At 24.2% G+C, this 25,520-nt stretch overlaps 1 protein-coding gene across 2 annotated transcripts in view; it reads right to left on the bottom strand.

The window, feature by feature from the left end:
* Positions 1-25,520, bottom strand: part of LOC117169094 (1-acyl-sn-glycerol-3-phosphate acyltransferase gamma-like) — a 31,601-nt gene extending 6,081 nt beyond the window's left edge. For both annotated transcript variants that reach the window (XR_004466607.1, XM_033355224.1), the window contains exons 1-5: positions 25,390-25,520; positions 8,713-8,939; positions 5,286-5,458; positions 5,040-5,201; positions 2,265-2,603 (exon numbers count right to left, since the gene is read on the bottom strand). Coding sequence is in view for 1 of the 2 variants with exons in the window: in XM_033355224.1 (XP_033211115.1) it covers positions 2,265-2,603; positions 5,040-5,201; positions 5,286-5,458; positions 8,713-8,893 (855 nt within the window). In the remaining variant the exon portion in view is untranslated. The remainder of the gene's footprint in view (positions 1-2,264; positions 2,604-5,039; positions 5,202-5,285; positions 5,459-8,712; positions 8,940-25,389) is intronic.

Below are 25,520 nucleotides of genomic sequence, written 5' to 3'. Positions count from 1 at the left end.
AATTTTAAGCTAGACACATTAAAATATGAAAAATAATTTTTTTAACTTAACAGTTCTTAAATTAGAAGTTGAATTATTTTAATTTTAAATAGTTTAGGCCTCCTCCAAAAGCTTTAAAATTTTTCCAAATTCAAAATCATTTCTGAATTTTTTGTCAGAACTTTTAAATATCTGTCAAAATAAATTGAATATTTTCTATAACTTTTATAAAATCCTGCCAATTAAAAAAAAAATTTTGAATTTATAAATAACAATATAACACTTATTATTTGTAAAAATATTAGAGTAATATTAAGAGATATTTAGAAATTTTTAAAAGATTCGAATTAAATTTAGAACTTGAAATGTAGATTTTTTTAATGAATTGTGGAAGACTACTGAATAATAAACATTTTCTTAAGATTCTTAGGAAAATTGAAAATGATTTTTCACTTTGAAAAATTATTGTAACAGAAAGTTTAAAAAGATTTTAAGAGATTGGAGGAAAATTTCGATTAATTTTAAAATATATTTAGAAGTTCTGAAAACAATGTTAACACAATTCCTTTGAAATAATTTCAAGTTATTAATTAATTTTAAATCTTTTAAAAACTTCTAATTACTCTAATTTTGTCTACAAATAATAAGTGTTCGATTCTTATTTATGCGTCAAAATTTAACAATTTCACTTTTAAATTAAACACTTTAAATAGACTAATTAAAATGGTAACGCTAAGAGATTAAAAGTTCTTCGGAAACCTAAAGATTCAAAGCTTTCTACGTAAAACAATTCAGTTAAAATTTTTTTTTTTTAAATATTTGGTTTTAATTTAGTTGTCTTAAAAACAGTGAAATATTGCTAAATATTAAGTACTTATTCTTTTTCTACATTAAGAAATTTTTTATTAAATGGGATAAAAAAATTAAATAATTTAGACTCACAATATTTTAAATTTAATAAAAACCTTTAATTATTACTATATTATTATGGATTTATTTTTAAGTTGAAAATAGTAAAACGCACGTTTAGATTTTTTAATAGTTGAAAAAATTAATAGAAATAATATATTAATACATTTATTTATTAAATTTAATATAAAAAAATAATATAAAGGAATACCTGAAACTCTGAATTAAAACTATATTATTGATAAATAATAAAAAATTTTATTTAAAACTATAATTATCGGAATAAATTATATATTAATTTCAATTATTATCAAGACTTTCGGATTGAAACTGTTACAATCTGGAAAATGTCAAATTTTGAACGGATCTAAAATTTTTTGGTCAAATCAATTATTGTTCAGATTTCTATACAGATTTCTGTATAGATTTTTCTTCTCAAAATTCGTAAAATTCCCGGTTTCCCGGTCCAGCGACCACCCTATTTTTTATAAAAAAATCTTCAATTTTAAAAACTTCTAATAAAAAATGTTTGTTAACCTTTAAAACTGCATTTTAAAATTCTTTAAATTAAAATATATGCTTGAAAATTAAAAATCTAAACACAATTTAGGAAATAATTTAAAAACGGTTGAAATCAAAGTTGAATAAAATTAATTCACTGACATTTTCCGGCCGCCTTGAATAAGTTATTTTACTGCTATATAGTCGAAATTTTAACCAAAAAGTACGACTTTTTAACAATTGTTAAGTTTTCCACTAAACAGTCCACTTTTTGTCCACGAAAAATGAAAATTCTACTAAAACAGGTATATTTTTTAATAAAAAAGACAAATTTTAAACAACGAATTTTAAACAGAAAGGAAATAAACTAGGATATAATTTAACTTTCAACAAAACAGTTTCATTTTTTCCAACAAATATGCAGTATTTATGCTGAAAAAGATGAACTTTTAAATCAAAAAGTCAAATTTTCAGATGAAATATTTTTTATAAAATAAAAAAAAAAGACTTCAGTTGACTTATCAGCAACAAAATGTGAATTTTAAAACCAAAAAAATTGAATTTTTGACCAAAAAGGATATCATTTTAAGAAAATTGTTAAATTTTCAACTAAATATTAAAATTTATAATCAAAAAGATAATCTTCAGGAGAAAGTTTTTGCGAATTTGAAAAAATTACCTACACGAGTGAAGGACCACTGCGCATATATAATTGCCACAAACCTCTACTGCGCATCTACACAAATCACAAGGATCTACTGCGCAGTCATGAGTGCCATAAAACTCAACTGCGCACATATTAATTTTGGCGCCAAATTCAAAACGTGGATCGCCAAAAGTCTGGAAATTTCTGATTTTTTCAACGATTTGCTTACCTTACGCTGATAAAGTTCATGCAGCCAGGCTGCTGCGGCTTCATCTCCCTCAGGTACATCCGACATCGGAATTCTCCTTAAGCACATGTGCGCTTCGACCTTGTTACCCCTCAGAAGATTCGTCATAGTTGGTTTAACCGGGTCAGTCGGCTTAAACGCCATCTCAACATCATAAAGTCCCGTCACTTTTCCCCTCATCGAAGGAAGACTTGCAGTGAATCCCCTTGTGCGTGGCATCAAATGATTTGTTAACTCCGGCAGTCCCTTTTCCTTTGCGAATTTTTTACTCGCTTCACACTTTTCGGGCGTGAAACGCGTTCCCTCCGCAAAGAGTAATAACTAAATTCCGCGACAAGAACAAAAAAAAAAAGTCATTAAACATGACCAAAATATTTGTTTAGGAGACTTTATATTATTTTAGGGTGTATATTTTGTGTGGTGTGTAATAATTCTTAGTTAGGGTGGTGATTTGGCGGAAGATTTCAAATTCCCGGTCATTTTCCGCTATTTCTTGGTCAAGTTTTTCAATTATCCTGATCAACCAAAAAAAAAAAAAGAAATTGCAAAATAAATTAATTTTGAGACAAATATTTAATTTTGCACTAAGAAAATATCGATTTTTAACAACAAATGGAATAGTTGAAGTTTTAGTTGAAAAACTTAATTTTCAACAAAAAATAACGAATTTTCAACCTAAGGGATGAATTTTCAACTAAAGAAAAAATTAATTTGTACTAAGAAAGATAAATTGTTAACTAAAATTCCAATAATTTAATTTTAAGTTAAAAAATTACTTACCACAAAAAAATTAAGTTTCGAAGAAATAGTTACATTTTTAAACCAAGTGATAAATTTTTAACCAGAAAGATGATATTTAACTAAAATTATGAACCTTTAGATAAAACAGTTGAATTTTTGACCAACTAGATGAATTTTCAACTAAAAAATATCATTTAAAAAAAAAATAATTTTTAGTGAAAAAATTAATATTTAAGTAAACAAAAGAATTTTCAACTAAAATTGCCGAATCTTCCACTTGAATAATAGTTACGTTTTTAGTTCAAATAAATAAAAAAAATTTAAGCAAAAAAGAAATAATTTTTTAAAAAATATTTCCATTTTCAACCAAAAAATTCCTATTCATCCAAAGAAATTAATTTTTAACTACATTGATGAATCTTCAACTAAAAAAATTATTTAAAAAATATAATTATACTTTCAACAAAGTAATTGTATTTCCAACTCAAAAGATCAATTTTCGACTAAAATTATGAATCTTTAAGTGAAACGTTTTAATTTTTGACCAGTTAGATAATTTTTCAACTAAATAATATAATTCTTTAGTCAAAAATTCAATTTTTAATCAAAAAATTAAGATTAAAAAAAATAGCTGAATTTTTACCTAAAATTATGGAATGTTCAACTTGAATAATAGTTCAGTTTTCAGTTCATATAACTAATAATTTTCAGCTAAAATAGAAACAAATTAAATAGTTTTTAATAAAAGACTGACTTTTATTCAAATAATTGTATTTCCAACTTAAAAGATGAATTTTCAACAGAAATTATCAATATTTATCTCGAATACCTAAATTTTTAACTAAAAAGAAGAATTTTTAAACAAGATGATTACATTGTAAGGAAAAAAAAAATATTTAAAAAATAGATTTTTAATAAAATATGTAGATTTTCAATGTAATAGTTGAATTTTTAATTAAAAAAGACAGATTTTTATCCTAATTATTAAATTTTGAACAAGAAAAGATGATTTTTCATCCAAAAATTGACATTAAAATTTTCAGTTTATAGAATTCATTTTCAACTAAACTGAAATCGTTTAATTTTATGCCAGAAAGATGAATTTTCGACTAAAATTATAAATCTTTGAGTGAAATACTTTAATTTTAGACCAATTAGATGATTTTTCAACTAAATATATTTTTTTAGTCAAAAATTCAATTTTTAATAAAAAAAATTAGGATTAAAAAAAATAGATGAATTTTTACCTAAAATTATGGTGTGTTCAACTTGAATAATAGTAAAGTTTTCAGTTCAAATAAATAATAATCTTCAGCTAAAAAAGAAACAAATTAAATAGTTTTTAATAAAAGACTGACTTTTATCCAAATAATTGTATTTCCAACTTAAAAGATGAATTTTCAACAGAAATGATCAATACTTATCTCGAATACCTAAATTTTTAACAGAAAAGAAGAATTTTTAAAAAAGATGATTAAATTATAAGGAAAAAAATTTTTTTTAAATCTATTTTTAATAAAATATGTAGATTTTCAATGTAATAGTTGAATTTTTAATTAAAAAAGACGAATAAATTTTTTATCAAAACCAAAATGATTACATTTTCTTGTACAAATCTAATTCTTAACGAAAAAAAAATCAGCAAAACAGTTAAATTTTCTATTTGAATAGATAGATTTTAGTTTAAAAATTTTATTTTCAAAAAAGTAGTTATATTTTAAACAAAAGAATTTAACTTTCAACAAACAATGTAACGCGATCTTCTATTGTAATTCAGCAATATTTTTTTTCACTTTCTTAACTTCTAAACCGAGATAATAATTCTTTTAAAAAAAATTCCTGTTCCATGTTAGAAATTCCCTGTCAAACTAAAGTCCGCAAGAAAAATCGCAGCGAAAAAAATTGCAAAAGGTTTTTCTTTTTATGGAAAATAATAAATTAAGATATAATACGAGTTAAAAAAATATTAAATTCCCTGTCAAGTCGCCACCCTGTTAGTACAAGAAATGAACTAACCCATATAGGGTCTGGATAATCGGTCAATTCTTTTATTTGGACGTCGATCGTTTCCTTGTCTTTTTCCCAACTTCTCTCCAGGAAAATGCTCTCGGCGAATTTCCAGGCCCAACCGAGAGTTGGAACGTACTGGATGGACTTTTTTGCGTATGCTTTGCAATTCTGGAATGATTTACTTTTTGTTAAAAACTGTTCATTACGAAATATTTAAATCTATTTGTACGATAAGAGTAAGAATATGCATACTCCAAGAATGTTTATCCGCTCGCAGAAGACCCATCCCACGAGCCAATCAATTTCGTATGAATGGTTCATTACGCAGTATGCATGTTCCTTTCCGTAGTATTTCTTAAATTCTTCTTTGTCAGAATACAAAACAATTTCTAAGTCCGCCCACCATTCTGCCATGAAAACTAATTCTGAAACAGATATCAAGTTTTTAGGGTCACTGAAATTTAGTGCGCAGGTTTAAATGTCACTGGCGTCTACTGCGCAGCTTTTAATGACCAAGGACTCCACTGCGCAACCATGGGTATCAGAAAACTCTACTGCGCAACCAAAAGATCCCAAAAAACTGTACTGCGCAGCCAAAAGCTTCCAAAAAACTGTACTGCGCAGTGTTTATGGCCTTAGAAGCCTTCTAAACATCTATATATGCGCAGTAGATCACTGTGACTATTATAGCTGCGCAGAAGATAATTTTGACTATTATGGCTGCGCAGTCGATTTCTATGAGACTTGTATATGATTGCTACAAAATCTCAAGGTTTTAAAATGAATTTATGCTATACTTTTTCAGTCACAAGAGTAATACATAATTTGGTGAGGGGGATCATCGACAAACTACGTAAGACATTCATAGATAATATAAATTTTCAACCAAATTGTTGAGTTTTCAACTCAAAAGGATCAATTATGAAAAAAAATAGAAAAATACAATTTTTTTAATGAAACAATTTCGTACCAAGAGCCTAGCATTCAACTTTTGAACCGAACTGATGAATATTTGATTTAAAAAATATGTTATTAACTAAAAGTTAAAGTTAAAGTTGGTGTTTGCCCAAATTTTTTTTTTATAATCTTAAATAATAAAATCAGTTGAATTAAGCCAAAGAATAAGAATTTTCAACAAATGAGATGAATTTTCGATCAAAATCTACTAATTTTTAAATTTTTAATTTATTTTCAACCCAAATAAGACGAGTTTTCAACAACAAAAAAATCAATTTTACACTAAAAAAGATACACTTTCTATCAAAAAATAGAATAGTTAAATTTTAATTAAAAAAAAAAAAATTTCAACAGAAAAAACAGCAAATATTCAATAAAGTGGTTGAGCTTTCAAATAAAAAATAATCATTTTGAACGAAATAGTTGAATTTTTAACACAAAAGATTAATTTTATATCAGAAAGACCAATTTTCAACAAAATACATAAAGTTTCAACTAAAAAATTTAAATTTTCAACCAAAGATATGAATTTTCTACAAAAAAAAAATTAATTAGTCTCCAAGAAAATTTTCAAGCAAAGAAGATAAATTTTCAATCAAACAAGGGATAGTTTAAATTTTATGTTAAAAAAATGTATTTAACAAAAAAATAATAATTTTCAACAAAACAGTTGAATTTTGAACATAAAAGAAGAGTTTTCAACTAGAATAATGAATCAACTAAAAAATTTAAGTTTACAAAGTAGTTTTATTTGTAACTAAGTCGCTGAGTTTACGTCAAAAAGAGATGAATTCGAAATAAAAAATATAATATGTGAACCAAAAAGATTATTTTTTAATAAAATACATACATTTTCACCAAAAATTGTTACATTTTTAATCAAGGTTAGAAAAAAAATGTTAAAAAAAACGATTATCAACAAAATAATTAAATTAAAGTGAAAGAAATTAACTTTGAACTAAAATGATAACTCTTGAATTTTCAATCAACAATAGAATAGCTAATTTTAGAAAAAAATAGGAATTTTTAATCAAATATTTGAATTTTAAACCCAATTGATTCATTTTCTACCAAAAAGTTAAATTTTCAAAAAAATAGGTAAATTTTCTACCAAAGAAATGAATTTAAAAAAATGAATTAGTCATTAAGAAAATTAATAATCTACCACAAAAAACGAATTTTCAAAAAAATACAGGAATTTCCAACAAAATGGTTGAATTTTCAACTGACGAAGATAATTTTCAACCAAACCTGAAATTAATGTTATTAAATCAAAAATAGATGAAATTATCCAAAAATGACGAATTTTTGACAAAATAGTTGGATTTTCACAGAAAAAATAAATAAAGTTGCAACCAAATAAAATAAGTTCTCAATTTTAAACATCTTTTAAAATGATTCGAATTCACCCTAAAATTATTTTTTACATCCTGAAAAATAATAAATATTTAAAGAACCTTTTTTTAATTTAAAAAATATTTTTCAATCTCTTTAAATGTTCTCTTAAAATTAATTTTTCAAACTATAAATTAATTTTCGATTTTCCTTCGAATCTGAAGAAAATGTTTTTTATACTTCTGAAGCATTTCATAATTCTTAAAAAGCTTTTAAACTTTATGTTAAAAAAATGTATTTAACAAAAAAATAATAATTTTCAACATAAAAGAAGAGTTTTCAACTGAAATGATGCATCAACTAAAAAAATTAATTTTACAAAGTAGTTGGGTTCACATCAAAAAGAAATAAATTTTAAATAATAAATAATATATATTGAAAATATATAATATATAAAAATATATAATAAAAATAATAAATCTGTATTTTATTTTAAATTAGACCGCGCTCTTTTTGCACCGAAATTTCGGTACGAATAGTCAAAGTTTAAGTGTTTTGTTTAGTTTTAAATATTTTATTTATAATTACTGATTTTAAAACAATAAAATATTTCTAAAATAAAATTAATAAAAGCATTTAACTCTCTTAGCCTAAACTGGGTGTATTATACCCGGACGATATTTTCGGCTCTCTATAAGGTTGTTTCAGTTTTGTAAAAATATTTATAGTAATATGTTGAATTCATCTGATTAATTTGATAATATTCATTTTTCTGATACTTTCAGCTATAGTTTAACAAATCAAAAATCCCGATTCGTTAATCTGAACCAGAGATATTGAAGTATAGGCTGAGAGAGTTAATTATAAATATATATTACTTTGAAGTTATTTTAAAATTTTAAATAGTTCATAAAGTTTTCATTTGGAATTCCAATTAAAACAGTTTCATTTTTAACGTTCAAATCTGGAAATTCTCAAATATTGAACTGATTCCGAATCAACTGGCAAAATCATTATAATTTATATTCACATTTGATCAACTAAAAATATTTTTTTATCCAAATTTGTTGATTTCAAACGCCACTAATTTTTTATTTATTAAGTCATTAAAAACGCATTTTAAAATTATTTAAATAAAAAATTGTCCGCATTGTAACGTGTAAGCCGAATGATATAATTTAAAAAAAAATGCAAATTCAACTGATAATTTAAAACAAACTGTTGAAATCAAACCTGGAAAGATTTTTTTTGTTAATTAGAAAATTCCCTGTCAAGAAAAAAATTCACAGTAAAAAAAGTCGAAATTTCGACAAAAATGTGACAAAAAATATTTAATTCTTAACTATTAAAATGAAGTAGTTTAAAATTTAATAAAAAAAATACTTACGGCTGTAAAATGAGTAACAGAGGTAGTAGTTTATCTTGCGATAAAGGTACTTAGAAAATGGTCTTAGCCCAAAAAATAAGATGCATTGAAAAAAATTAATTATCAGGCCGGATGTGAAGAAAGTAATGGCAAAGAGCAGATGCACTACCAGCGATTGCTTGAAATTCGCAAGCATCCCCATTTTGATCAGTGTTTTTGTGCACTTTTTCCCTCAATTTTGAGTCTACCTGAAAAAAATACATTTTATTTAGTTGATTAACATTTAACGATATTAAACATTCATTTCTTTAGTTGAAAATTCAACTTATTTCTTCAAAATGTTTTTTTGTATTTATATTTTTTAGTTTAAAATTCGAGTATTTTGTTAAAAATTCGTACAAACTCAATTTGTTTTTGTTAAAAATGCATCTTTTTAGTCGAAAATAAATCTGTTTAGGTTGAGGATTCAAGTATTTTGTTGAAAATTCGCCTTTTTTTTGTTAAATTCAATTCTTTTTGATTAAAAATGAATATCTGTTTTGGTTGAGATATCAACTAATTACATTTTTGGCTGAAAATGCAATTTTTAAGGTTGAAAATTCAACTCCTTGGTTAAACGACTTTTTTCAAAACTCATTTCTTTTGTCTTTTTGGTTAAAGATTCATAATTTTAGTAGAAAATACATTTATTTGGTTAAAAATGCAACTGCTTCGTTACAAATACATTTTTTGGGGTAAAAAATGTATTATTTGTGTGGAAAATTCGATGTTTTTGTTGCTTGTTAAAAAAAATCATTTTGGAAGAAACTAATTTTTAAAATAATAATGGCATTCTTAAAAGTAGTGATGAATTTTCAATTAAAAAATAACGAAAATTCATATAGAATAGTTGAATTTTCAACCAAAAAGATGAATTTTTAACTAAAATTGTGAATTTTTAGCCAGAATAATTGAATTTTGAACCAAGAAGAATTATTGCTTCCAAAAAGACGAATTTTTAACGAAAAGCATGAATTTTTAACTAAAAAAGATAAATGTCAACCAAAAATTGAATAGTTAGATTTTCAGTTGAAAAAAAATCATGTTCAACCAAAGAAATGAAATTTCAACAAAAATCATTAAATATTTAGTTGGAGTAATTATATTTTAAATAAAAAAGTGATTATAAAAAACGCTAATTTTCAAAATAATAATGACATTTTGAAGCTGCGATGAATTTTCAATTAAAATCAATCATCTTTACCAAGAATATTTGAATTTTAAGTAACAAAAATGAATGTTCAATCAAAGAGAAAACAATTGACAAAAAATTGTCAACAAATTATTTAAATACAGTAATATAAAGTCACTTTTAAAAATAAGAAATCATTGTTAATCAAGTTTATATTGCAATTAAAAATGGAAATGTCAAGAAGGTTAGCACATTTGACACATGGTTACATCTGAATGCATACATTTTCTAAAACAAATTCTAAACATAAAAATAAGTTATAAATGTATGAACAGTAATATTTTGCATACATAGACTGGATTTTCGCAATTATGTTTAATTTTTTTGTCGGTTAAAGTGGTTGAAGGTTAGAGGTTGGTGTTGTTGATGATGACCGAATACACTCAAAATAAAATTGAATTATTCCGAGAACACGATCAAATTTCTCGATTGGTTAAAATCAAGAGATTCAAATAATTTTTCTTTAGATGCTGAGCAAGGTTGTCATTGAAGGAAATGCATCAATTGGTTGAAGATAAACTATTTCAATAAGAAAAATCATAGAACGTGAAATTACAAGATTTAGTTTTAAAGAATTTAGGAACTACTGATCCGTTACTTTCGCTCTCACACGTGGTCTAGTTTTCGATACAATGATAGGTCAGTGTCAGATCTTCGAGTAGGAGGAAAGGTTACAAATTGGAGAGTGGGGGGCAAAAAATACAAGGCCTGAGGGCGTGCTCAAATTCGGTAAATCCGAAAGGAGGCGAAGATACACGAAGACGTTACAGGATAATTTACAGTTGTGTTAGTTGGAAACATCGGTACTTAAACGTTTAAGAAAAAGAGGCGAGACATTCAATGGCTAGAGTGAAAAATGCGCATACCTGATATTGTTCAGGGATTAGGACTCGGTCCTCGATATTTTGGAAATTTTCATCTGGAGAGCAATAACGGGTAGTAAACAGAAAATGAAGGGATAGAGTTCAGAGTAGTAAAGTTAATCTTAAGGAACTTGACGAAATCACGTTTTTGAAACAGATGTTAGAAATCGCAAATAACTCAGGTCTCAACAGTTGGTGTGCTAGATCAATGATTTGTTAAAAATAACTTTTTTGGATTAAAAATGTATTATTTTAACTTAAAATTTAACTACTAGATTAAAAATGAACATTCTGGTGAAAGTTCATATTTTCGGGTGGAAAATTCAGCTGTTTTGTATCGAAAATTCACTTTCTTGTCTTGAAAATTCAACTGTTTTGTAAAAAACTCTGTTTTTAATTTGAAAATTATTTATTTTTAATGTAAATTTAACTATTCCATTTTTTGTTAAAAACTGATCTTTTTAATTGAATAATTCAAGTTTTTCATGGGAAATTAAAATAATTTGTTGATAATTCGATAATTTTTGGTACGAAAAAATTGGTTTGTTTGTTATGAATTTAACTGTTTGCTTGATAATTAATCTATTTTAATTGACGATTCAAATATTTTGTAGAAAATTCCTCTTTTTGGTTAAAAATGCACCTTTTTAACTTAAAATTTAACCGTTTAGTTAAAAATACAACTGTTTTGTGCAGAAAATTGGTCTTTTTGCCTTGAAAATTAAAAAATTGGATAGTAAATTAAACTGTTTTGTAGACTGTTCGTTTTTTTAAATTCAAATTTAATTCTTTTTACTAAAAATTGAACTATTCCATTTTTGGTTAATAATTGATCTTTTTAGTTTAAAAATTTTACTATTTAATTGCAAATTTAATGTGCCAGAAGTTCTGAACATTCAAATAAACAATATTTTTTATTGATGACTTTGTAAACCAGAAAAAGTATGAGTCTAAAGTTCTCCACGTTTACAAAAAACGAAAAAAAACGAAAAATAAAATATTTGAATAGTCAAAATGTTTTCATTGTTTATGACAGTATTATGTGCCAAAAGTCCCATCTTAAAGTTTCAGCCCTCTAGCGTATATGGAACCCACCACAAATGAATCCCTAGATATAATAAAATTCGTTAAAAATACAGAATTTTAAAAAGTCAAAATGTTTTTAATGATTATCGCTGCATTTAGTGCTGAAAGTCCTGCCAAAAAGTTTCATCTCTCTAGTGCATGTGGAACACACCCCAAATCAACCCCTGCACACTATAAAATTCGTTAAAAAAACACAATTTCGAAAAGTCAAAATTTTTAAAATTATTATCGCTGCATTTAGAGCCAAAAGTACCAAAAAAAAGTTTCATCCCTCTAGTGCATGTGGAACCCACCCCAAATCAACCACTAAATATAATAAAATTCGTTAAAAATACAGAATTTTAAAAAGTCAAAATGTTTTTAATGATTATCGCTGCATTTAGAGCCAAAAGTACCAAAAAAAAGTTTCATCCCTCTAGTGCATGTGGAACACACCTCAAATCAACCCCTGTACACTATAAAATTCGTTAAAAATACAGAATTTTAAAAAGTCAAAATGTTTTTAATGATTATCGCTGCATTTAGTGTTGAAAGTCCCGCCAAAAAGTTTCATCCCTCTAGTGCATGTGGAACATACCCCAAATCAACCCCTGCATACTATAAGACTCGTAAAAAATACACAATTTCAAAAAGTCAAAGTGTTTTTAATGATTATCGCTGCATTTAGTGCCAAAAACGCCACGAAAAAGTTTCATCCCTCTACTGCATGTGAAACACACCCCAAATCAACACCTGCACACTATAAAATTCATTAAAAATACACAATTTCGAAAAGTCAAAATGTTTTTAATAGTGTGCAGGGGTTGATTTGGGGTGTGTTCCACATGCACTAGAGGGATGAAACTTTTTGTGGTACTTTTGGCTCTAAATGCAGCGATAATCATTAAAAACATTTTGACTTTTTAAAATTCTGTATTTTTAACGAATTTAATTATATTTAGGGGTTGATTTGGGGTGGGTTCCACATGCACTAGAGGGATGAAACTTTTTGGCGGGACTTTCAGCACTAAATGCAGCGATAATCATTAAAAACATTTTGACTTTTTAAAATTCTGTATTTTTAACGAATTTTATTATATTTAGGGGCTGATTTGGGGTGTGTTCCACATGCACTAGAGGGATGAAACTTTTCGTGGTACTTTTGGCTCTAAATGCAGCGATAATCATTAAAAACATTTTGACTTTTCGAAATTCTGTATTTTTAACGAATTTAATTATATTTAGGGGTTGATTTGGGGTGGGTTCCACATGCACTAGAGGGATGAAACTTTTTGGCGGGACTTTCAGCACTAAATGCAGCGATAATCATTAAAAACATTTTGACTTTTTAAAATTCTGTATTTTTAACGAATTTTATTATATTTAGGGGCTGATTTGGGGTGTGTTCCACATGCACTAGAGGGATGAAACTTTTTTGTTGTAAGTTCGGCTCTAAATGCAGCGATAATCATTAAAAACATTTTGACTTTTTGAAATTGTGTATTTTTAACGAATTTTATTATATTTAGGGGTTGATTTGGGGCGGGTTCCACATACGCTAGAGGGCTGAAACTTTAAGATGGGACTTTTGGCACATAATACTGTCATAAACAATGAAAACATTTTGACTTTTCAAATATTTTATTATTCGTTTTTTGTAAACGTTGGGAACTTCAGACTCATGAAAAAGTGCTCAAAATTTTGTTCATTTATATTGAAAAAGATTTATTATTGAAACGGATTTATAATGGAGTTGGAACAAAATTTTTGGGTAAAATAGAAATGTAAAAAAATATTTCGTTCATTTAACCCTTTAAGTGCATACATGGTCAAAATCACGGTAAAGTGCATCGTGGGTGTTATATACCCTAGCGTATTTAATCATGTATTGTTTAACCCGTATTGAATATTTTATCACAATAAAATTATCCGATATAGTTTAAGGTATCTTTTATAAGGTAGCTTTGATTTTATAGACATTTATTTTAAATTTGTTAGAAAAATTATTGAAAAAATGGGGTTATTACTTATTATTTTAACCTGAAAATGTATGACTATACTTTTGAAATAGTGTACTTTCATAACAAAAATTGTAACATGGATGCTTTGAAAAAAGATATTTATTTGCACCCCACCATTTTTATACTTCCACTTTCAGCAGCTGCTGTTAGTAGACTAACGCTTGACGCAGTATGCTAAACGACTTTACTTAAAGTTAGTGTCTCCAACTAAAGCTAGATGGCGACACTTACTCAATTTTTTTGAATTAAGTATGGTTTATAAGTTTGAAAATGTCTTGGGGTGTTAGATACCCACAATGGGTATCAGAAACCCACAATGCACTTTAGGGGTTAAACGTTCGGAATTTCAGGCACATGGAAATGTATGAAATTTATTGGAAATTCGTTTGTTTTTTTTTTGTATAAAATTAATCTTCCTGGTTAAAAATTCAACTATTTGGTTAGAACTTTATTTATGTTGTTCAAAATTCCTTATTTTTTTTTGTAAAAAATTAGTCATATTGGTTAAAACTCAAATATTTGTTTAGAAATTGATAATAATTAATAATTATAGTTAATAATTCGTCTTTTTAAATATGAAATTAATCTTTTTAGTTGAAAATTTTATATTTTGGTTAAATATTCAACCTTCTAGATGATTTGTTTTCTTCATGAAATGAAAAATCTTTTTTTGGTCGAGAATTCAACTATTTTGTTAGAAATTTGGTTTTTATTGGTTATGTTCAACTGTTTATTATTTTTGCTCGACCCCTTTTATCGACGCGAAATAAAGATTACGCAAGAGTTCAGTTCTGCAAATTTGTTTTGCATAAAACGTGTTATTTTGCTAATGAGGAAAATTCACAGCCTTCATTTCCATGTCAAATTGAGTTATTATTAGCACCTTCTCGAGAGCATATTTAACTATGAAATGAGAAAGGAATCACAATATATTTAATATTTTGTTGAAAAGATCTTTCTTAATCATTTTAATAGCTTATTCATTTTATAGAAATTATATACAAATAATATGCGCACTTGATTTGTTTAATAATATATAGTAAGTAAAAAATTTTGATTGATTTTGAAATATTCTTTGCACAATTAAAATAAACATTTTGAACTTGAAATTACAAAAAATTTGAAGCTTTAATTTAAGATCGTATAATTTTTTACGAAGAGGGAAATAAATTCTTTTAAATAACATTAATATAGATGTAATATTTAAGTCAATATGAAACACTTTAAATTCCTTAAATTTCAGGTAGAAATAATATATATTGCATTTTCAACAAAGTAGTTGACTTTTATACAAAAAATTAATTTTAAGTCGAGAAGAATTCAATGGAATTCATAAAAATGTAAGGCGCATTAAAAAAATTCAATTAAATAATTTAAAAAAATTTTAAAATATAAAAAAAAAATAATTAACTTCAAAAAATTTGAAATGAGCTTAGACAAAGTCAAAAGAATTTGAGGAAATGCGTAACAATTCAAGGTAAGATTAAAAAACTCCAGGTTCAATTAAATAAAAACTTCTAGAAATTAATAAAATATGCAATTGAGCAAGAATTCAAGTGAAATAAAAAATCCAAGAGAATTCCGAAGAATTTAAAGGAATTCAGGGTAAATTACTTTAAAATGCAGGGTGAATTCCACAAAATATTTTCAAATTTTTGAAATCATACTAATTTCCTATAAAAAAGTGACTAATGACTATAAAGCAATTCAATTTAGGTTCAAAAGAATTCAAATAAATTGAAAAAATTCCATTAAAAATCAATTAAGTGAATTTAAAAAATTCAAAAAAAAAAACAATTAATTGATTTTAGAAAGTTTGGAATGAGTTTAGAATAAATAAAATGACAAAAACTTTTTTTTATTCCATTTAATTGAGATTAATTGATTGAGTTTAGAAGGATTCAAAACGATTTAAATGAATTCAAGATAAATTAATAAGAATTTAGGGCGAATTCCAAGTGAATTGCAAAAAATATTTGACTATCTCGTGAAATCTTTGAAATCCAACGAAATTCTGGAAAATGTAATAAAATACCTTTAGTGCCTATAAAATTCGTTAAAATCTTTCGAAATTCTAGCAAATTCTGCAAGAACGAATTTTTAAAAGAATTCAAGAATTCTTAGACAAAAAGTTGAATTTTCAACTAAAAAAGATTAATTTTTAAACAAAAAGATTAATTTATTACAAAAAAAAAGAATTTTCAATCAAAAAAATGAATTCACTACAAAAAGATGAATTTTTAATAAGATTTAAGAATTCTCAGCCAAAAAATTGAAGCTCGAACTAAAAAAGTTAAATTTTTTATCAAAAAGATTAATTTAATACCAAAAACGACGAATTTTTAATCAAATTCATGAAATCTCAACCAAAAAGTTGAATTTTTAACTAGGAACTTCAATTTTCAACAAAAAAATTATTTTCCACCAAAAACATTCATCATCTGGAAAATCTGTGACAACGGCAAAATTTGGTGTTTCTGTATCACAATAACAAACCGCTGTAAATATAGAAATATGATACGTGGTCATATGCACTTTGAATTTCGTCCTTTGGAGTCCCAGAAATGCCAAAAAAAAACTGAGGTTGTCCATTTTGCCCAAATTTGACACATAAATGCTCTGTTTTTCCCTTTTTCGCTATAAATTATTTATGTTTGTCACGCGGAATGTTTTTAAGTATTTTTAAACTAATTAATGACTGTTTAAACAATTTATTATTGTTTGAATAGTTTTTTTTTTGCACTTACTCATTGAAACGTATATTTTTTATGTTTAATCGGACAATTGCAATTTGTTTCAATTATTCGCAAATTGTTTAAACCACGATCATATTATTAAATCAATTTATTAAATATTTATATTACATTTTGATGGAAATTGTGATTTAAAAATTTGATTATTTTCTCAAATTATTTAAGTATATTGCTTATCGTTCAACATTTAAATGTCAAACAAATGCTTTAAATAACTAATATTTCTTCATAAAATTTTTTACCTTGGTAAGGAAAAGTTTATTTTCTACAAAAAGACTTCATTCTATAAAAATTACATCGAATTTTGTCCTTCTGAAATTATTTCTATATCTTTTACCATTAAATCACCCTCCCACACACTCATTTGTACTCTGCAAGATTTCTATTGGTTGACTTTTTTCCGTTTTATTAAGTTCGATAAAACATGCGTCAAACTTTTATTTTTGAAAAAAATTGTTTAAACAAACATTATTTAAACAAATAAGAATTTATTACAAATTAAGGTACTTACATCTGAATGACGTAGATATTTCATAATAAGCGGTAAAAATAACTAAATATTAAAAAAAATTAATTTTCCACCTCTTTTTAAGAAAAAGTCACAATTTAATCTTAATTGTTTAAACAATTGGTAAATGTTTGAAACAAATATCAGTCGTCCTAAGAATTACCAGCTCTTTGATTAAACAAAAAAATTCAACTTTCGATGAGTAAGTGAAAAAAAATATATTTAAACAAAAAGAAATTGTTTAAACAGTTGTTAATTAACTGAAAAATACTTTGAAACATTTCACTTGCAAAAAAAAGAATGTATGGCAAAAAAAGGAAAAAAAACAGAGCAAATATGTGCCAATTCTGGTCAAAATGGTCAATTACAGTTGTTTGGGGCATTTTTTGGGCTCCACAAGAGGGGGGGGGGGCATCAAAATTTAATTTAATTTAATGGAAATGACTCGTTAAACTCCCCAAAAAAATCTTAATATCTCGCGCAAGCTAATTATAAATCTAGAAACTTAGAATATTGACCATGAATTTTTAAACAATTTAATTATTCAAACAAATGTAAATTATTTAAACCATTATTTATTCCCCGAAAATGTAAGAAATAATCATATTTTCTGATTGAAAAGCAATATTTTTTCATTGTTTGGAGCAGTCAATTTTTTAAAAACATTATTTAATTATTTAAACAATTAATTATTGTTTTTTTGCAACATTTCTAAAAATTGAGCCAGAGATGTGAACTTTTTTCAAATTGGTATCCTATGCTACTTTTTTGATAATACATAATTTAAAGCATTACATAATTTTTAAACATTTCTTCTAATGTTTAACCAATTTCTATTTGTTTAAACAATTTTTATTTGCTCATGCAGTTATTTTCGATAAATAAAAAAAAATAGAAGACGTACAATTAATTTATGTACTTTGTTAAAAAATTATTTTTGGGTAGAAAATTAAACTTCTTGGTTGAAAACTTAATTATTTGGTTGAACATCGAAAATTCAACAATTTGATTGGAATTTTCTTTTTTTTCCTTGCTAACAAATTTTTATTTGAATAAAAATTGAACTACGTTGTTAAACATTCATCTCTTGCTTTAAAAGTTCACATTTTTCTGTAGAAATGTTATCTTTTTCAATTTAATTTCCTGGTTAAAAATTAATATGTTTTGATTATAAATGTACTAATTCATTGAAAAATTACATTTTTTGGGTTGAAAATTCAAGTATTTTGTAAAAAATTGGCATTTTCATGTCGAAAATTAAACAATTTGATGGTAAATTAAACTATGTAATACAAAATTGATGCATTTTGTTGAAAAATCGTCTTTTGCGTCGTATGTGTAGAATTTCAATTTTTTTTTTGCTTAAAAATTATTCTTCTGTGTTGAAAAGTCCATTTTTTTGTAGAAAGCACATCTTTTTTACTTGAAAATTAAACATTTTGGATGAAATTTTTTTTTCTTAAAAAGAGAAAGAGGTTTGTTTAAATTTCTATAAATCTTAACATTATATAACTATTATATGGAACGAATATTTAAAGAAAAAATAATTAACATCAAATAAAAGCTGCGCTTAAATTTTGCTAAAACGTTAACTGGTTTTTAAATGTTTTTTTTTATTCTTTAGATTCTAGAACTGATTAAATTTGGGTTAAATCGAAAATATTTATTAAGATCAGATGTTTTGGATTGCTAAAAAGTAATTTTGTCAAAGATTCTGATAACAATGAATGCAGAGAGTAATCTCGTAAATCTGTGATATAATAAAAAACAACTTGCACTTGATGATGCAACCAATAAATTGAAGTACCGATCAAAGTCCATGAACGAGTAACCTGAAGTGTATTATCGCATACGAAATAATTATTTTGATTTCCTCGATAAAAGTTATTGCTATTTTTTAATTTAAAATAAATTACATTTTTCTTACTTTGGTTAGATTATAGAATTGCTTATATTTGTAATTTTTAAAATTCATTTTTTTTTTAATTTAAAAAAACTAGAAGGTTTCAAATATATCATTTTGAATACAACAATATATTTTAAAGGCAAAACAGTTAAATTCGAATTATTCCAAGACATTTTCGACTTTAAGAAGTGTGTAAGAAATTAAAAAATATTTCATAAATTTTCGAAAAACTTTCAAAGTTTAAAAATATTTCTGATATCTTCAAAACTTCCTGAAATCTTACATTCCTGAATGTAAATATCTCTAACTGACTCTAATCATTCCTTAAATTGAAACAAACATTTTTCAATATTAAAAAATGTACTTAGATCTTCCCACATTTTTTTCGACATTTTTAGAAATATTTTGATATCTTTTAGAAATTTCTTTAAAAACTAATTTTTTTTAAATACAAAGTCATTAAAAATTTTTCCAGAAATTTCAAGAAAACTTTTTTTCCTTAAAGCCTTTAAAACTTCTTGAAAAACTTCGATTTTTCCAAATCTTCCAAAATTTACAATTGTTTAACAATTTTTGAAACCTTTGTATAATTTCAAATTATTTTTTAATCTTTTTAAAACTTTTACACATTCTAAATATTTGTTTGTTAAATTCTTCGATTTTTTTTTTAAATACCGAAATATTAAATCTTGTGATATTTTTTGTAACCTTTTCAAATATCCTCTTAAAATTAATTTTTTTAAAACTCAGTTTAAATTTTCCCTGTAATTTTGAGAATTTTTTATTATCGTAAGTTTCTCAAATCCTTATAAAGCTTCAAACTTTTATTTTAAAATCTTCTAAAATCAACATTTTGTTTTAACTTTTTAAAATCTATTCAAGTTTTATATTAATTTTGTAACTGTTTTGTAACATTCTTCTTAGAAATTTTAGAAAATCATTTGAATTAAAAAAATCTTTTTCAAATTGCTGTTAAAATTCATTTTTTGAAATAAAAATTCAATAAAAAATTTTGCCAGAGATTTTAAATGTTTATTTCAAAAACAAACTAGTTCAATTTTTAAATAAGTAGTTGAATTTTCACCCAAAAATATGAATTTTGTTCAAAATAATTAAATTCACCACCAAAAAACAAAAACTTTATTATAATCAAAAAATTGCTATTTTCATAAAAAAGATTAAATTTCTACCAAAAGATGAATTTTTTAACCAAAAGTTATAATTTTAGAGGAAAAATAATTTTGAATACAAAATAAAAATTTCAAATGAGTATTTATTTTTGGTTTATCCGTTTATTTGATTTAAAATTATATAGATATAATTTGTTCTAAGTTTTTGAAAAAATTTAAACATATTTTTCAAGATTTCAGATATTCGAAAAAGTATCAAAAAAAATTCTATGAATATTTTTTATTTTACAGGATTTAAAAAAATTACTTTTAAAATTCCTAAATATATTTTAATCTGACTCCAATTCTATTTAAACTTTCAAAATTAAAAAAAAAAAACTTCAGAATTTAATTTCGAAATCTTCAATCTCCAAATTTATTAAAGTTTTTTAACATATTCTCAAAGTTTTCAAATCTTTTTGAATATTCCCTCAAAAACAATTTGTAAAATAAAAAACCATAATTTAACTTCCCACAGAAATCTTAAGAAATATCTTGTATTATCTTGAAATCTTTCAAATTTTTTAAAAAACTTCCAAACTTGTTTTCAAAATCTTCAAAAATCTACATTTTCTTAAAACTCCATGGAAAATTTTCAGTATTTTTTTTTATTTTGAAAAAAAATTGAAGAGAATATACAAAAAGATTTTAAAACATTTAAAAAATGTTCAAAACTGAATGTGGAAAATTTGAAAGCAATTTGCAAATTTGTTTACAATTTCCAGAAAATTGTTGACAAATTCAAATAATTTAAAAATATTTTTAGAAGGTTTGAAATTTGTTGATGGCTTATTTTGAAAAATATAAATAAAGAAAGAAAATTGGACAAAATATCAAAACATTTCTACAAACGTTGGAAAAAATCTGGAAGATTAAGGGCAATTTCCTTCATTTTTCAAACATTTTTCAACATTTAAGAAATAATTCGAGTCAGTTTAAAAGATATTTATCTCCGAAATTAAAATTTTTTGAAATAAAAAAACTATACTTTTTTGACATCTTTGACATTTTTTAAAATTTTCTCAGGAATCTTAGGAAAATTATATTTATATAAAATTAAAAGCAAATTAACAAATCTATTTATGTAAATAATATACCTGTTGTGTATAAAATGTATAGCTTAATTTAAATATTCAAAATGCAGTTTCCCATTTTAAATTTAATTTGAATTTTTTCAAAAGAAACGAGGTTTCTACAAAAAGGTTAAATTTTTGAAAAACAAAATATGAAGTTTCTACCAAAAAGATGAATTTTCAAGTAAAGCGATGAATTTTCAACAACAAAAATAAATTTTCAAGAAAATAGTGCAATTTTTGAACAAAACAGATCAATTTTCAAAACAAAAAAAAAATGAATTTTGAACTAAATAGTTAAAAATTTAACCAAAAGAGATTTTTCAGTCAATTAAGAAAAAAATTATTTCACCCAAATTATAATTTGTTGGGGATAAATAATTTTGGATAGAAAATAAAAGTTTATTTTTTAAGTTTACTTGTTAATTTGTTTTTATAGATCAATCTAATTTATCTAATATTCTTGAGAAAATTAAAAAAGGTTTCCAAAAATTTCAGATATGTCGAAATAGTATAATTTTTTCTTTTTACTGGATTTTTGGAAGAATCTAGAGTCAATTTAAAATGTATTTAGGACTTTTAGAAGTTTGGAAAAAAATATTCGAAATCACTCGAATTGTTTCTAAAATTCTAAAAAATCTTTTAAGAATAAAAGAAATTGCCCGATTTTTTTCAACGTTTGTGAAAATTTTTTGATATATTTTAAAATTTTCTTAAAAATTAATTTTTCAGAATAAAATGTAATTAAAATCTTAACAGGATTAATAAGAAAAGTTTTCTTATTTTTATAAGCCTTTCAAACTTCATAAAAAACTTCAAAACTGTATTTTGGAATTTTCTAAAATCTATATTTTTTTTTCAGTTTTTAAGAATCTTGTAAAATGTTGAATTATTTTTGAATTTTTTCAGAAACTTCTCGAAATCTTTCAGAGATATTTATTTACTGTTTAATTTGCCTTATTATAATTATAATAATAATATTATTAATGATCAATAATAAAGAAAAACTTAATTAACTAAATAACCATTTAATGTAGCCATTTACTTTTTTTCCGTGACCGAATTGCAAATTAAAAATACAATGTTCTCTTCAATTTATTAAGTTTATGCCTTATTCCTTTTTTTAAATGTTGTTTACATAAGAATCAAAAGAGATTATCTAAAACCAAATTCTCACTTTTTCCTTTCTTCGTCTTTTTTATACTACCAGGGAACCAACGTGTTTCGGGGCCAATTCATCACCCAAAAATATTATATAATTTAAATTAAAGGACCATTGTTTATTTATTAGTCGATTTTTATTATAATTTTTTATTAAATGTATCAATTAACCATTTAAAATAAATCATTTTAATCCTGAATACACTTTTTTCGTAGAATTTATTAAATTTTACTATATATTTCAAATTGTAACTCATGCAAGGAAAATCATATGGTAATGGGGAATTTTTTTTAAATTATGAAAAAACGCTTAAAAATTCAGAAATTTTCTAGTTTGGGTATTTTATAATTCGGCAATTTTTCCTCGGGAATATTCAAATACGGAAATTTTACTTACCGGGATTATTCAATTGTCCCTTTTATTTATTTATTAAAAATAAAACAATGACATATTTCTATAAAAACGTTATTTATAACGTTTAAAGTTTCTAACGTTATTTTTTTTTACTTTAAATGAAGTGTAATCCAGCAAAAATTGCTTTTAGAAATACAGTTTTCTCAATTGTTATTATTTTAAGTTCAATCAATCTTTTTAGAAATTTCAAAAATTACAAATCATTTTTTTGTTGGTACAGATACTTGATTATTGTATTTATAATAAATAAACAATGTTTTAAAAAAATTGCAATTTGCTAAAATCGGAAATTTTTTAGTTCGAATATTTTACTTCGGCAATTTTCTAGTAGGAATTGCATTATTCGGGATTTTTCAGTCCTCTCTTTTATTTAATTATTAAAAATATATTTCTATAAACACATTATTTTTGAAATTTCTAAAATTGTCGTTTGTCATTAAAATAACAACAATTGACGAAATTCTTCACCCAGAAATATATTTTTATTCAATCACAATTATTTTAAATTCAAACAATAATCTTAGCAGGTTAATAATTTAAAATAAATAATATTTTATTATTGTGCTCTTAATTAATAATATTTATTGAAAAAATGTAATTGCTTAAATTCGAGAATTTTCGGTATGGAATATTTTATATTTTGGTAATTTCCCAAACATTTTATTATATTACCGAATTTGAAAATTCCCGAAAGAAAATTGACAAATTATAAAATATCAAAAATAGAAAAATTCCGGAATTTAAAGAATTATTAATTTTTTTATAAACATTATTTATTTTTAAAAAATACAACAATACCAAGTAATAAAATTTATATACAATAATAATACAATAAAATATTACAAATACAATAATCAAATATTTTTATTTAACAAAATTAGTATTATAATTTTATAAAAAAAAATATTTATTGACAAAATTTTTGCCCAAATTCGGCAATTTTCTATCGAGGATATTCAAATTCGGTAATTTTATTTATCGGGATTCTTCAAATGTCCCTTTTATTTATTTATTAAAAATAAAATAATTACATATTTCTATAAAAAAGTTATTTATAATGTTTAAAGTTTCTAAAATTATTTTTTGTCTTTAAAATAAGTGTAATTCAACAAAAATTGCATCCAGAAATACATTTTTTTCAATTATTATTGTTTTATATTCAAACATTAATTTTAGAAGCTTCGTACATTTTTTTTCTGATAAAAATATTTGATTAGTGTATTTCTAAGAAATAAACAATGTTAAAAAAATTGAAATTGTTTAAAATCGGGAAATTTTCAGTTCTGATATTTTATTTCGGCAATTTTTTAGTCAGAATTTCATTATTCGGGATTTTTCAGTCATCCCTTTTATTTACTTCGAAATAAATTAATGAAATATTTCTATAATAACATTACTTTTTAAATTAATGTATAAAATTGTCGTTTGTCAAACTAAAACAATAATTTTAAAAACTTTAAATATTAAAAATAAAAATATTTGATTATTGTATTTTTAATAAATAATATTTATAACCAAATTTATATGTGTAAATTCGAGATTTTTCGGTTTCGGATATTTTATAATTTGGTAATTTTACAAACATTTTATTATATTACCGAATTGAAGTATCATCGAATTTTTAAAATTTCGAATAATATAACTAATATAAAATAATCAAATATTTTTAATTAACAAAATTAGCATTGTATTTTCATTAAATAAATAATATTTATTGAAAAATTTTAATTCCTCAAATTCGGAATTTTCTGTCGGGCTTTCTATTATTCGGGAATTTTCAAACTCGCTAGTTTTATTATTTGAAAATTTTATTTTTTGGGATTTTCCAGTCGACCTATCTTTTTCTTTAAAAAAAGTCCATTATTATTACTTTTCTCCCTATGTTAAAAACAAATTCTACTTAAATCGGGTCTTGAATAATGAATTAAGATAATTCATCCAATTAAACATTCAATCGACTTGATTTGCCAATCATTATTCATTATATAAGCTCAAAATGCGAAAAATGAACACTGAAAGTCCACAATCACTTTTCTCGTTCGAACATGTAGAAGAAATAGAAAATACCAAACTGATGACTATATCCACGCTTTCTATAATCTAACCTATTTTTTAATTCCATAGTAAAATGAATACACCAAAATTAAATAATAATTTTTAAAATATTTTCTAAAATATTTGATTAAGAATTTTTAGATTTTCGTTGTTTTTTTATTTTCTCTTAAAAAATTGATTTCTTTTAACTATCGTATGAAAAGGCCACTTTTTATTCCAAAAATTGATTTTTTTTGGACTAACGGAATGCTTCTGTGAAAATCAAAATAAACAGAGTTGACAATTTTTCTCATTCGGTTAATTGAATTAACAAAAAACTGTTCTTATATGATAAAAATTTATTTTCTACGTAGCCTAACAATTTATAAAGAATACTAAATAGTAATTTTTCGAGATTAAGGGGAAAAACAAGAAATTTTGGAGGCATCGAATTTTCATTGGAATCGCATAACTGTACAAATAAATAATTTAAACTCACTTATTCACGCATCGCCTAATGATGATTAGGTGGAACACGAATTCTATAATTTTTGGGGAAAATCCAAATAGAAATAAAGAGCAGTCAAACTACAAACACGAGAGGAACCAGAGGAACTGCGGATAAAACTG

Source organism: Belonocnema kinseyi, chromosome 1 (genome assembly GCF_010883055.1).
Source record: "Belonocnema kinseyi isolate 2016_QV_RU_SX_M_011 chromosome 1, B_treatae_v1, whole genome shotgun sequence".
Classification (NCBI taxonomy): Eukaryota; Metazoa; Arthropoda; class Insecta; order Hymenoptera; family Cynipidae; genus Belonocnema; species Belonocnema kinseyi.
The sequence above is the reverse complement of the archived record's forward strand: the minus strand, read 5'-3'. Positions and strand labels throughout refer to the sequence as shown.